Source organism: Eubalaena glacialis, chromosome 3 (genome assembly GCF_028564815.1).
Source record: "Eubalaena glacialis isolate mEubGla1 chromosome 3, mEubGla1.1.hap2.+ XY, whole genome shotgun sequence".
In the NCBI taxonomy this organism is placed as follows: domain Eukaryota; kingdom Metazoa; phylum Chordata; class Mammalia; order Artiodactyla; family Balaenidae; genus Eubalaena; species Eubalaena glacialis.
In genome coordinates this window covers 164,722,063-164,735,854 of record NC_083718.1, presented here as the reverse complement: position 1 = coordinate 164,735,854, position 13,792 = coordinate 164,722,063, and the positions used below count along the sequence as shown (strand labels likewise).

Here is a 13,792-nt window from a genome sequence, read left to right as displayed (position 1 = left end):
TCACACCTGCACCCCCCGGCCCTGCAGCTGGAGCACCCGGGCCCGCAGGGCACTGATCCCGCTGAGGAGGTCCTCCCGGTGCTCCACTGATGAGATGCCCAGGCTCACCAGGTCCCTGCGAAGAAGAAGGGCGGGTCAGACCCAGCTGGCTCTTCCCCACCTTCTGCTGTCCCTCCCACCCCCTGCCCGGCCAGGGAACCGGAACCAGGACCGGCTGGGCCTCCCATGCAGGCAGGGGCAGGGCCCCTGGGCCCCTTAGACTCACTGGGCAGTCATGGCGGCCACAGCCTCCAGGCTCCCATAGCCGGCGGCAGCAAAACTGTCCTTGTAGCGGCCCAGGTCCAGGGCCTCCAGCCACGCGCCCACGGAGCCAAAGGAGGGGAAGGTGGAGAAGGCACGGTCCGCCAGGGGCGTGGGAGGCCTGGGGAGCAGAGAAGCAGTGGTCAGTTGACAGCAGGGACCTGGGGCCCAGACCCGGTCACTCTCCTGAGGAGAGGCCGTCTGAGAAAGGACAGGAGAAGGGGAAGATGACCGAGCCCTACGACAGGCCTGGCTCACACAGGGTTCTAGGTATTCTCAGAGCAGGCGAGGGTTCACGATACTCAGGCTGGCAGAGAGTGAGCTGCATAGGAGCCAGGTAAAGGCACCGGGAGTATCTGCAACAGTCTTGGGTAGGATGTACCGAGGAGAGTTTGGGAAGTGACTGGTATTGGGGACAACTAATACTAATTTCACTTATTTATTGGAACTACAGATATGTTAGGACTATTACCACATTTATGTATGTGGTCACTGCACCTGGGATACGTGGGGCAAAACCCAGGACAAGCAGAAGTGACTAAGATGAAAAGTTATACATGCCTAAGGCAGGTGGGAGTATTAGATCTATCTGGGGTACCTGAGCGAGTAGTCGTACCTGGACTGGTGGGGGAGCACAGGTGGAGCAGCTGTGGCGGGGCGGGGGGCGTTCGTGGACAGGTGAGAGTTCTGCTACGTCTGGTGTGGTTGGAGATACATGGGAATGTACCTGGGACAAGCGAGGTGACAGCTGTACCTGGCACAGGTAGTGTCGGCACACTTCGGGGGTTCTGGATCCTGCACCATCTTGCTCAGGAGGCCATGGATCTGGCAGAACCTGGGCCGCTCACCTGGGTCCTTCTGCCAGCAGTCAAGCATCAGTCGGTGCAGGGGGGAGGGGCAGTGCCTGGGGGGCGGCAGCCGGAAGCCATCCTCCACGGCTTTGATCACCTGGGCCACGGGGGTGGTGGGCAGACCGGAGGTTTTAGGTCCCCCAATACACACACTCACCCCATCCCAAGGAAGGCTCAAGGGGTGACCAGGCAGGACTGGAAGCAAGTAGACAGTGAAGAGGGGCCTGGGGCTAACAGGTCAAGGGTTAATGGGCAGAGGTCAGGGAGCAACAGGATCGGAAGGCAAGGAGAAGCCACGGGTGTCACTCACGTCTTGGCCAGACATGTCCCAGTAGGGCCGCTCCCCAAAGGCCATCACCTCCCACATGACGACACCGAAGCTCCAAACATCACTGGCGGAGCTGAAGTGGCCAAACTGAAGCGTCTCGGGGGCGGCCCACAGTGCCGGGCTCCGGCCACTCTGCGGGCAGGCAGGCAGGTCAGGGGCAGGAGGGGACCAGGTCACAGCCAGGGTTCCCCACCCGCAGAGCCACAGATCCAGCCCCACCTGCCGTCTCCCCGGCTGCTCATCTAGGGAAGGCCCACAGGCTGACCGCAGGCGAGGCCCACACTGGCACGGACAACTGGATGGAAGGGCAGGAGTGACCCTGACACAGCCAGAAAGGGGGATGTGGGGAGATGGGGACTCCAGGGCAGTTTGCCGAGGGCAGGGCTCCTCACCATGGTGGTGTAGACAGCCTCTGCTCGGTCCCGAGGTCCCCGCCCAAAGCCGGAGATCTTGCAGATGAGGTCGCTGCTGACCAGCACCCGGCGGGCCGCCAGGCCCCGGTGGACGTAGCCCATTTCTGACAGATACTTCATGGCCGACGCCAGGCCGGGCAGCAGCCCTATCAGTTGCACAGCCACCAGCTGGCCCTCATGCCGCTGTGAGAGAGGAGGAGAGCGAGGCCAGGCTGCACTCTCGCTTCCCCGGTTGCTGGGTGACCCCAGGGAAGTCAACTGGCCCTCTCTGGGCTTCAGTTTGCCATGTGACCTGCCAATTCAGCCTGGCCAGTGGGCATCTTTATAGGGAATGAGGCCAACCCCAAGTCCCACCAAAGGGAAAAGTGAGGGACCAAGAATATCATGGTCATCAGTACCCCGCAGGGCCCAGGCCACTCACCCTGAGGAAGCCGTCCAGGGCCCCATGGCTCATGTACTCAGTGATGATCATCAAGGTGCTTCCTGTACCCAGGGAGGGGAACACACGCTAAGGTGCCTGCTGCCCTCTGTGAGCACATGTGCTCCCCCACCTGGGCCCCAGACACCGCCAGCTTGGCCAGAACCAAGGCCAAGCTCCCTGAGTCTTGCCACCTTCCTGCCCAGCCCAGGACCCTCTGTGCTGAAGAACAAAAGAGGTGGCGTCTGAGGGGAACAAAGGCCAAGGTGAGGATCTGCACCAAGTTAGCTGAGGCAGATCACTGAAGGTCCAAGTGATCCAACCCCACCGAGTGTCACCACACGTCCAAGGGTCATGCAGGGTCCGGCAGGCCACCCAGAGTCAGCGAAGGAGAGCTGAGCCCTTCTCTCCATGGTGGGCAGCGTCAGGGCTCCCTCTCATGACTGAGCAGAGGGCCTGGGGGCACGGCACACCTCCACCTCCCACCCCATCCTCTCCTCCCACACTGGTGGAGCATGGGCCCTACCTCGGGTGACGACGCCCTCCAGCCGCACCACATGGCTGTGGTCGAACTGGCCCAAGGTGAGGGCCTCGGCCAGGAAGCTGAGCCTCTGCAAGTCGGAGCAGCCCTCCCTCAGCGTGTGCACGGCCACGGGGAGCTCCTGGCGGCCCGGAAGCTGCAGGCAGCCGAAGCACAGCTCCCCAAACCGCCCTGGGGGGAAAGAGCACCTCAGACACCCCCCGGAGGCCGCGCCCTCGGCCAACCTGGGCAGGGTGAGCCGAGGAGAAAGCAGCTTCTGGATCATGGGCCGTTTCTGGCCTGGGACTCGGGTCTCCTGATTTCAAATCCTGGTAAACTGAGTACCAGCCGTGTGACGTGGGCTTCTGCTCTTTCCCTCTTTTGGCCTCAGTTTTCTCCTCTGTGAAATGGGGAGTCCTCCCTGCCTGCTTCGGCGGGAAATTCCAAAGCCTCAAAGAGAGGACGCTGCACATGCCAGCACATCCGAGGCCCAGGGTGACCCAGGAAGGGTAACGATGGCATCTATTCCGCCACGCTGCCCCTTTCTGGTCCCTACCCAGCGAGTCTGCTGACAGTGCCAGGGAAGAGTGTCAGGCTCCTGGTGAAAGCGCTGCCTTAGCGCAGGGGCTGAGGGTTTGCAGACAGGAAAAAAGGAAGAGAGCACGCACCCACTGTGAACCCGGCCCTGGGGTGAGTGATGGAAAGCCCCCACATCAGCTCTGTCTGAGGCAGATATCATGCCCATTTAACAGATGAGAAACTGAGGCTCAAAGCAGAAAAGGGACGTACCCCTGGTCACACAGCTGGTCAGTGGTAGAGCCAGGACTAGAACTCAGGTACGTCTGGTCCCCAAGCTTGCAAAGGCCCCTCCCCATCGTCCCTTGAAGGCCTGGGACCAAACTTCTGCCAGTGGCAGTCTGCAGAGCCAGCTCTGAAAGGGCCTGAATGGAGAGAATTCTGACCTTGGGGACAGGCAAAGGGTAGGAAGGCAGGGTCACAGATTCCTCTGCCACCTCCTTCCCTGGACCCTGGTGGACGGAGGTCCAGCTTGATGTGTAGGGGGCGCTTCCTGGACAGGGTGGGGACTGGGTAGAGGCGGGGCCTCCAGAAATGGGGGCGGGACTTGGGGTGGAGGCGGGGCTTACAGGATAGAGGCGGGGTAGGGTGGAGGACAGGCGTCTAGAGAGGGCGGGGGTGCGGAAGTTCAGGGTGGGGACTAGGTAGAGGCGGGGCCTCCAGAAAGGGGGCGGGACTTGGGGTGGAGGGCTTACAGGATAGAGACGGGGTGGGATGGAGGAAGGGCTTCTAGAGAGGGCTGGGAGGGGGCGGAGGCGGGGCTTCCCAACGGACAAGGCTTCCTGGGTGCCTAGCTTGCCTGTTCCAAGGCTCCTCTCCAGCGTGACGCTTTTCGCATCCAGCTCCTTGGCAAACAGATGAACAGCCAGCAGCGGGTCCCCACAGCTCTGGGGATCCACGAATGTGCGGCGAGTTGGGACTTTGACTGGGAACGCAGGGAAAGAGAGGGGGGTGAGACAAGGGGCCTCCACGACTGGAGGAGTGGGGGTTATGCAATGGCAGCAAGGAAGAGGACTGAGGGGCAAGGTAGGGTGGTGCCGCCCCGCCCCGCGTCAGGCCCAGACAACTCACAGTGGAAATACAGCTCCTCCTCATCACGGGCATCCCGACCTCCTTTGCCATAGCTGCAGGTCCTGGGGTAGGGGGTTGCGGGTCGGGGGGTCCGTAGTCATTCTTTGAGCCAGGCTGTCCCGGCCCTTCCCATCTCACCAGCACCCAGGGCGGCACCTCTCTGTCCCTCCAAAAGGATAAGGTCTGTGCCCCAGGGGAGGGGCCTTCTTATCCTGCTGGTCTGAAAGCTTCTCCCCACAGCACACATACAACCCTAGCCCCAGACCTAACCCCTCACCCGCCTCCGCATTCCTAGTTATTTTCACTTTGAGACACAGTGTATTCTTGCAACTCCAGAAGCACCCAAATCCATGCCCTGACTTCAAGCCCAAGCTGCTCCCCTGCCTACAGCTGAACAAAACAGGCAGACCTTGTGCCCAGGGGCAGCTTTCAGTCTAGTCAAGAAAACCAACATTGAGAAGGAACCAAAAGCCCACTCACAGGTCCAAGCAAAGAAGGGTGGTGCGCTGTGGGGAACACCTAACAGATGGATCTGACGTGGCCGGGGCCATCAAGGATGGCTTCCTGAGACAGAGGCAGCCATGGACCAAAGGACTGCATCATGATCAACAAAGCCACAGGCTGGCATTTGGGGCCCCCTGAGGCAGGGCCTTGCAGGCCCAGATAAAGACTTTGGTTTTATTCTGGGGGCAGAGGAGAGGCCCCAGAACCCCCTGGGGGGTTTTGAGCCAAGGTTCAATTTGCATTTTAGGAAGATCATCCCAGCTGCTGCTGTGTCCCCGCAGGAGATGGCAGTGGCTCGGGCTATGTGGTGACCATGGACTCGGAGAAAAGAGAACTCAAGTCACATTTAGGTGACAGGGCCACAGGGCTTGGAGATGGCTGGAAGGCAGAAAGGGAGAGGGGGAAGGTTGGAAAACTCGTGTTCCAGCTTGCCCAGCGGGGTGTGGGGTGTACCAGTTACTGAGATCGGGAGTTCTCATTTAGACATTTGAGTTTGCAGGGTCTCCGGTAAAAGCAGGGACGATCAATGAGCAGGGAGTTAGCTATGTGTGTGTCTGGCGTTTGGCAGAGAGGTGTGCTCTGGAGATACAAGTTCTGGAGCTGGGGGTATTGCCCAGGGAGGGGAGGGAGCCTGAGAAGTGGGACAGGGGACAAGTCTGAGGACCCCCACCATTTAAAAATTGGGTAGAGGAGAAGGATGCCATGGAGGAGATCATGAAAGAACCACCAGAGAAACTGGAGGGAAACAGAAGGGAAATCGGGGGCGGGGGTGGGGGGAGGTGGCGGGCGATATCACAGGAAGCAAGGAAAGAAAAAGTGGAGCAGAGGAGCGAGGTCACGTGAAGGCTCTAGGAGGAGGGGTTAGGGGAGACGGGAGAGAGGTGACCACGTTTCGACACCAGTGGGAAAGAGGAGGCTGTCCCGTAGTACGGAGTGGTCACGATGGCGGTCGCCAGCATGGGCTCCGGAATCTGACGACCGGTTCCCTAGGTCGTCCGCTCTCTGTCTGTGGGACCAGGTGGCTGGGTTTTCTCTTTAATAAAATCAGGATAAAGACATCCCTGCCTGATCACACTGGTGCCAAGAGCTTACTAAGCACTAAATAAACGTTAGCTATCATGTGGGGAGGAAGTGGACATTATCAATAGTAATGGGTTCCTGAGACGGTAGGAAGTATGGTCACAGGTAGAAGATCCTGGCCGGGAGAATGGCACCTCCTCTAGAGCAAAAGGAGGGGGAGGATGGATGCAGAGATAGGCAGGTGTGTAGACTCGGGGGCGAGAAGCTGAGGGGTTAAGGATGCTGTTAGAGAGCAGGTGCAGCAGACATGGCTGAGGGAGCGAGCTGCAAGGACGGGGAGTCTGTGGGGCAAAAGCAGACCCGGTGTCAGTACTGGGGGTGATGGCCACGTCAGGAGATGGGAGAGGGCAGCTGAGGTGGAACAGGAGAGAAGGTCCGCGGAAACAAGGGTGTCCAAGAACCCAGAAGCCAAGGGGTGGGGCAGGTCGTCCAATGGCTACTGAAGTCATCCAGCACGGGAACAGGACTTCCATGAATGAGGGGAACACCCGGGAGAGGTAACGAGGGATGAAGGGGGCAAGGTTGAGTGGCTGGAGGAGTGGTGGCAGAGAAAATGAGAAGCTTGCACTGGGTGACGCAAGATGGACTGGGGAGGGAAAGTGGAGGTGAGCAGCCCACTGCACAGAGAGGATACCGCAGAGACTCCGAGAGGAGGGGACAGCTGAGGGAGACGCTACTGTCCGCAAAGCTGGGACACACGTGCTGGAGATGTGTGCCTCTCCGCCCATCAGCGCTAGACTGGGCAGACGCTCATTTTAGTGCCGTTTGATTCTGAGCGGGTTTTGAAATCCACCCCTGGCTTACTCTGCCTGCTCTAGTGCATCTGTCTCCGAGGAGCTCCTGGACAGCTGCCCCTGTTCTGTAGAGTCTGCCTGAAGAGGCCCTCCTTGCTCACCTCTCTCCCCTTTCCTCCTTCTGCCTCCCAGAGACCCTGAGCTCACAGCCAGGACAAGATGCTCTCAACTCCTGTCCATTCCCGCTTTTCCAACAGGTCTCATGTAAGGACCCTTAAGCTCTGTGAGGAAGGAGATTCTGCTCTTGTCCTGCCTTCCTGACTCACCTGGCCCGGGCAGAGCTGGCTCCCAGATTCTCTCCTCCTCAGTCCCTTTCAGCACCTCATTCAAGACCAATCAAATAGTCCCTTCCGAGCCAAGTGAAAGCCCACGGTCCCTCCAGCCCGCAGGCAGTTCCAGGATGCTAACGTGTGGCTCCCGGGCCAGCCCATTTCTCTCCTTTGCTCCCCCCACTCCAGCCTGTCACATGCAGACTTTCCAGCCCCTCCAGTCTGCTGACCTCAGCCCCAGCCTGGAACCCACCCGGGGTGCCTCTGCATGTGGCAGATTGTGGCCCCGGGGAGGAGGGCGATATATATGCCATGAGATTTCTGCTGCACGCCAGAGGGCCGAAATCTTCCCTGAGCCAGACCCAAGCTCCACATCTTTGCCCCTCCTCCCATCCCCTTTCTCTGCCCACTCTGCCAGCTTCCTTCTGCTGGGGGTTGGGGGTTTCTGGCTTATGAGTTCCCCTCCCTGTTCTCCCTGCACGCGCGCACGCGCACACACACACACACACACACACACAAATTTCTGCCTTTCTTCCCTTTGCCTGTGTTGAAGGGCCTCCAGATCCCTTGGGGGCAGGGGCTGGGGGCCTCTGAGCACCTCAGGAGGCTCCTAATCACACCGGAGCAGCTGGAGCTTGATTCCATCCTCAACGATGCCTTCTGACATTTAATGAGTTAAGGAGCTAAATCCCCTTCATCCCAGAGCGGCTGAGCTAGCTGCCGTGCTGGCTGCCACGCTGCCGACTGCAGGAGCAGGGGGTCGGGACGGTGGGGGGAGGGCCAGGACCACACCAGCCACGCCTGTATCTACACAGCGGTGTGCTCGCCCGTGCACGTCCGCACAGGTGCAAATGCAGATACAGACACGGGTGCCTGGGAGCACATGTGAATGTGCACAGGGACATGGCCCATCAGGCGTCATCCAGGCTGGGACCAGCCACCTACCTCCTCCAAATGGCCAGCACGCTCATCACAGAGCCCAGGACGAGCAGGGCTGAGATGGTCACAATGGTGACGACGACTGCGGGGCTCTGGTCCTTGGACCCCGAGGCAGCTGGGAAGGAAACCACGAGGTTGAGAGACGCAGAGGACCAGGCTCCCGGGGAAGCTCCAGGACAGACTCCTGTCCTCACCCCACAGCAGGATTCCCACAGCACCTCCGCACTCGGCCCGGCCTCCTGGCAGCAAGGGACCAAGGCAGCCCCACCAGCCACAGTGGCACCTGGAGCTTCCTCCTTTCCCAGGGCAAGGCACTTCCACTGCAGCCCAGCTCTGAGAGAGAGGAGCAGGCATCCAGACAGGCAGGCCCAGGCCTCCCTTTTTGCCTTTCTGATGCACAGTGAAGGTAGTTCTGCAGGGGGATGGCCTCTTGTCCAAGCTCCCCAGCCCCAATCCAGAACTGTCACTAGCAATAACGATGAGTTAACATTTAATGCACACTTGCTCCATTCAAGACTAAGTGATCCAAGCCAGGAAGGTGTTACTGTTTCCATTTTATAGCTGAGGAAACTGACACTGAGAAAAGTTGTGTAATTTGCCCAAGGTCACACAGCTAACAAACAGTGAACCTAAGATTCGAACCTGATTCCTAAAGCCTCTGCTTTGAACTATTTCCCCAGGGGAAGAGCCAGGCTCTCAGCCCCATCCATCCATCCATCCATCCAACCATCCATCCATCCAACATGTGTGCCAGGCTGGCACTAGTTCTGGGGAGATAGCAATGGATGAGCCAAAATCCCTGCTCTGGAGGGGTGTACCGACCAATGCGGGAGACAGAAATGAAAAATCTTAACTGTAGAACGAAAAAAAGAAACAGGGACATGAGCAGAGCTGAGCAGAGCCATGATAATTTCTTCCTAAAGCCAGTGCGGAAGGTTTGCAGAAAAGGCGTCATCTGGACTGGACCTGGAAGATTGAAAGGGTTGTTGATGATGCTTAGATGCACCTGCTGGGTCTGGAAACCGGCAAGTCATCCCATGTGGCTGGAAAACAGACTGCCTGGAGGCAGAGATGCAGATGCACGATATGAAGGTATGAAGCTGGAGGGCGGGAGGGTGAAGGGAACTGGGGGAGGAGACAGAACTGGAAGGTTCTTGAATGCTAGGCCAGGAGTATGAGCCAGGATATCCCGAGGGTAACAGGGATCGGTTGCAATAGAGTTCCTGCCCACAGGGAGAGGAATGAGGGGATCTGCTGGGTCGGGAGCGGGGAGAGAGGGGAGGTGCTTGAGAGAGGTGACAGCTTGGGGTAACTGTCGAGAACGGGGAAAATGCTACGCAGCCCTGAAGACTAAACTGAGATTAGAAAAATACAACTCTGCAGGCAGCCTTGGCGAGGGACAGAGGAGGACAGCCAAGCCTTGGGACTAGCGGGGCAGGTGCAGCACGATGTCCGGGGAATGCGGGCCGGCAGAGCTGGGGAGTGTTTCTGCCGGGAGAATCTGTGCTCACTGGGGAGAGATGATTGTGGGGACAGGAGGGGCTGAGAGCCTGGGAGATGAGGTCAGATCCCAAGAGCTGCTATTAGGATGTCACAGAGCAAGTGAGGAAGAGGGATAGAAGAGGAAGGGAGAGTTAGAGGCCAACAAGGTCAGGGTCAAAGAGAAGATTTCAGAGCCCACATTTTCAGAGATGGGGAACTGGGTCCAGGGTCCAGCTGGTGGCAGCAGGCGGTGGAGTTGCCAAGGACTGTTTGAAATGAAGTATCCATGTGGATGCGGAAACTGAGGATGGAGATAAAAGTGGTTGTGGTCCGCAGCCTCTGCGATGGCCCTCCTGGATTCTCCACCTCCTGGTGTTCCTTCCCCTTGAGTGTGGGCTGAACATAGTCACTTGCTTCTCATGAACAGAATACGACAAAAGTGATGGGATGTCACCTCCATGATTAGGTTACAAGAGACTGGCTTCTGTCTTGGGTGCCCTCTTGCTCTCTCTCTCTCGCAGTCTCTGGAAGAATCTAGTTGCTGGGTTATAAATAGCCCTTGGAGAAGCCCAGGAGGCATGTGCCTGCCTCCCGCAAACAGCCAGCAAGAGCCCGAGCAGGGGGCAGACACCCCCTCCCCACTCCGCCCCAGGTAAGCCTGGAGATGACCGCAGCCCCAGAGGACACCTTGACTGCAGCCTTTGAGAGACCTGAGACAGGTGGCACCCAGCTAAGCCTTGCCCATATTCCTGACCCAAGGAAACCATGAGATAATAAATGTCTGTTGTTTTTGGCCGCTGAGTTTTGGGGTAATTTGCTACACAGCAACGGGTAACTAATACAGCGGTGAAGCATGGTCCTTCCTCGTGATCCTGATTTGGGGTCACAGCTCACTGGAAAAAGTGCTCTGCAGATTGGGGAACCACTCCCCATAGCCAGGGCCACAGCAAAGGAGGCTGGCCGGAAGCTGAGCAGTGTATCTACCAACTAAGAAGCACCAAATTAAGGGAAGTCATCAGCCCTCTTCAGCTACTGGCTCCCAGCTCCCGCCCTCCGCCACACCGACTCCAGCCAAACCCGCGAGCCTTTGTTCTGATGGCTTCCTCTATCCAAAATGCCTTCCCTGCCCACTTCCACACACTCGGACGTTCCCCAGCCTTCAAGACACAGCTCTAATCTATTGCCAGCACCTGGCCGAGGTCTGGCAGAGACAGGCATTCGAGCAAGAAGTGCTGTTTCCTTTCCCAGAACTCAAACTCCCTCAACATTTTATCTCCACCTCCCTTTGGGCTCAGAACTCTTCCTATCTTGGATTAGACTCATGTAGCAGGTTGGAAAGAATTATTATCTTGACAGCTGGTGCCAGGATGCCTCTTAGGGGGAACTGCCTTTGTCCGGGAAAATACTTTCATGAGCTGCTCGGGGTAGATAGAGGTGAGATCCTGAGGGCTGGGTTAGCAGCAGGAGAACAACAAAAGAGAGCGCTAAATGCTCTGCACGCATCAGGAGGGGGAACTGGGGGTGGGTGGGGAGAAGAGGAACCAGGGGAGGGAAGCCAAGGGAGGAGGGGGTAGCACCATACCATACCGAAGAGCTGGAGCTGCTTTAGGATTGGGAATATCTGATGTTCAGCTTTTGTTTTGCTTTGTTTTGATAAGAGCTTTATTGAGAAATTATTCTCATACCATACAATTCACCCATTGAAAGTGCACAATTCTCCTGGTGTTTTTTTGTTTGTTTTTGGCCGCACTACGCAGCTCATGAGGTCTTAGTTCCCTGACCAGGGATTGAACCCAGGCCCTGGCAATGAAAGCGCCGAATCCTAACCACTTCTCCTGGTGTTTTGTTTTGTTTACCGCTGCAGGTGCAACTCCCTTCATGTGCCCAAACCCTCAGGGAAGGTTGGATGCTAGGATGATAGATGTCAGAGCCTGGCAGTCCAGAGGGTGAGCTGGGCCTCACCCCTCTGCTTCACACTGTAAGGCCTAGTGGGAAGAGGGATGGGGGCCCACGTTTGAGTCTGTATCATGGCAGAGACAAAGCAGCAGGATGGGAACAAGAATTTAGCGGTCAAGGGCAAGAAGTGGCCAGGAGACAAAAATTTCTCCCAAGAAAAGAGAAGAATCTTGGAGAGGGCACAGGATGTTTCCATGAGACATGGGAGGTCCTGAGAGGCAGGGAGACACCAGCTGAGACCTGGTTTATAGTTGTTCATGGGACCCTCCCCTCTGAGTTCCTCCAGGACAGGTACCCAATCTAAGCCACTAGTTGCTGGATTCCAAATGCATGCTTTTTTTTTTTTTTTTTGGCCACACTGAGCAGCACGTGGGATCTTAGTTGTCCGACCAGTTCCACCGTGCCCCCCGCAGTAGAATCGCAAAGTCTTAACCACTGAACCTCCAGGGAAGTCCAACCAAATTCATCCATTAATTAGGTTGTGACTGAACTGTTCTGCAGGTTCCCTTAATTGCACAGATAACCCCCACACACACAATTTGCCTCCCTGTTCCAGCCCCGGGCTGGGTTTTCTCTTCACTTGACACATCACTTACCCTCCCCCGGGGTCTGCACTTCAATGCTGGGGTTGAAGCTCTGGGTCTCCCAGGAGGGCCCCGGGGAAGCCGCCCGGATCTGAAAGACGTAGCGGGTAGCCGGCTTGAGGTTGGTGACGGTGACTGCAGGCTCCCCTGTCTTCACCGTGGAGTAAGTCTGTTCACTGTGACCCTGGGGAGGGACCGAGAAGTGAGGCCCACACCCAGGGCTGGCCCCACGCTCCTGGGAGAATGTCGGAGGAAAGCAGTAGGGAGGAGCCTGGGCTGATGGAATAACTCCACTTGTCTTGGGGAGATCCCACAGCTTTCTTCCATAGGATCACCAGTCCCTTTCTCCACCACGAGCTCCCACCCATACTCAGTGGTACTTGTAGCTGAGAACAACCCCACCTCCAAGTAAGAGAAACTTTAGAGAAGATGCTGGCCTTCATAGGGATGCTAGGATGAAGGGCATCAGGGCCTGGCAGTCCAGAGGGTGAGCTGCACCTGACCCCTCAGAGGAAAGAAGAAGACAATGAAGCCTGACACCTGCTCGGCCCTTGTCGGATCACACAGCTGTTCCTTCCCCTTGGCATCGGACTTTCACAATGTCCTGCAAGGCATGGATTCACAGATAAGGAATCGGGCTCAGGGGGTAGAGAGGCTCTCCCACGGCCCCCAGCAACGGTCCACTCACTGCCCGCTGCTGGGCTAGACCCTATAGGAGCCAACTTCCTACCATCCTCACAGCAGCATTCCTATCTCCTTTAACAGGTGAGGCTCACATCAAAGAAGGGTTGGGGTGACACCTTCTCGATTCCTTCAGGTCCCGTGCTCTGTGCTCTACATCATCCTGCCCCCAACACATCTGATAATGGTACCTGCTGCACATGCTACCATTATTTTGTCTCTGCCCACACCCCCTTATTAGAGCCCCTGCCACACTCACAGCCCCCAGAGGTGCACCTCCCCTATACCTGTGGTCCCAGTTCTAGGGCCATGGTATTCAGGAATCAGGGAAGACTCTGACCCAAGCTCGGCCAGTCAGAATCTCCCTTCTGGGCATTTGAACAAACCACCGAAAGACAGTGCAATGACTGCATGACCTATGAGACAGGACAGGCTCGGGGGGGGAGGGGGAAAGGGGCAAGGCTGCCAGCCTCGGCAGCTGCCAGGTGCTAGGAGCAAGGCCCCTGCAGAGGAGGTGGAGCTGGTGCACAGAGAGAAGTGGGCATGAGGAGCTCGTGACACCAGCCCCACTTCTGGTCATCGGGCTCCATGAGACGCTCCTGAAGGCTTTCAAACAGCCCCTTTGTACTGGCTCCTCTTTTCAAGGGTTTTTGTTCCCAGTAACTTCAAACTCCCTAAGGGCCTGGAACCATCCACCCAGCTCAGTGCTGGGACTGTATCTATGCTGTGATCCCCAAGTGTCAGTTCAATGAGCCCTTTCTAAGCAACTGCTGCGTGCCTAGCTCCTTCCCAGTGACCTTCGCTGCGGTCTCCTAGACATCAGGGATCCCCAGAGCTCTGCCCTGACTTCTCTTCTCACTCATGCCCCCCTCCCTCGGTCATCCCTTCTGGTCCCTTGGCTTCAGCTACTATCTCTATGCTGAAAGCCCCCAACTCTCTCTGTCTTTCTCTCTCTGTCTTTCTCTCTCTGTCTTTCTCTCTGTCTCTCTCTCTCAACTCACAGCTCTCCAGACTTCTCGTATTCAA

The 13,792-nt window shown here is 57.4% G+C and overlaps 1 protein-coding gene across 1 annotated transcript in view; it reads right to left on the bottom strand.

Moving 5' to 3' along the window:
* The window catches only part of EPHA10 (EPH receptor A10), a 39,529-nt gene continuing 25,737 nt past the window's right edge, over positions 1-13,792 (bottom strand). The window contains exons 7-17 of the mRNA XM_061186767.1: positions 12,098-12,269; positions 8,070-8,178; positions 4,478-4,539; positions 4,206-4,331; positions 2,837-3,022; positions 2,314-2,375; positions 1,872-2,075; positions 1,462-1,611; positions 1,055-1,248; positions 266-421; positions 1-115 (exon numbers count right to left, since the gene is read on the bottom strand). Of these exons, the coding sequence (XP_061042750.1) occupies positions 1-115; positions 266-421; positions 1,055-1,248; positions 1,462-1,611; positions 1,872-2,075; positions 2,314-2,375; positions 2,837-3,022; positions 4,206-4,331; positions 4,478-4,539; positions 8,070-8,178; positions 12,098-12,269 (1,536 nt within the window). The remainder of the gene's footprint in view (positions 116-265; positions 422-1,054; positions 1,249-1,461; positions 1,612-1,871; positions 2,076-2,313; positions 2,376-2,836; positions 3,023-4,205; positions 4,332-4,477; positions 4,540-8,069; positions 8,179-12,097; positions 12,270-13,792) is intronic.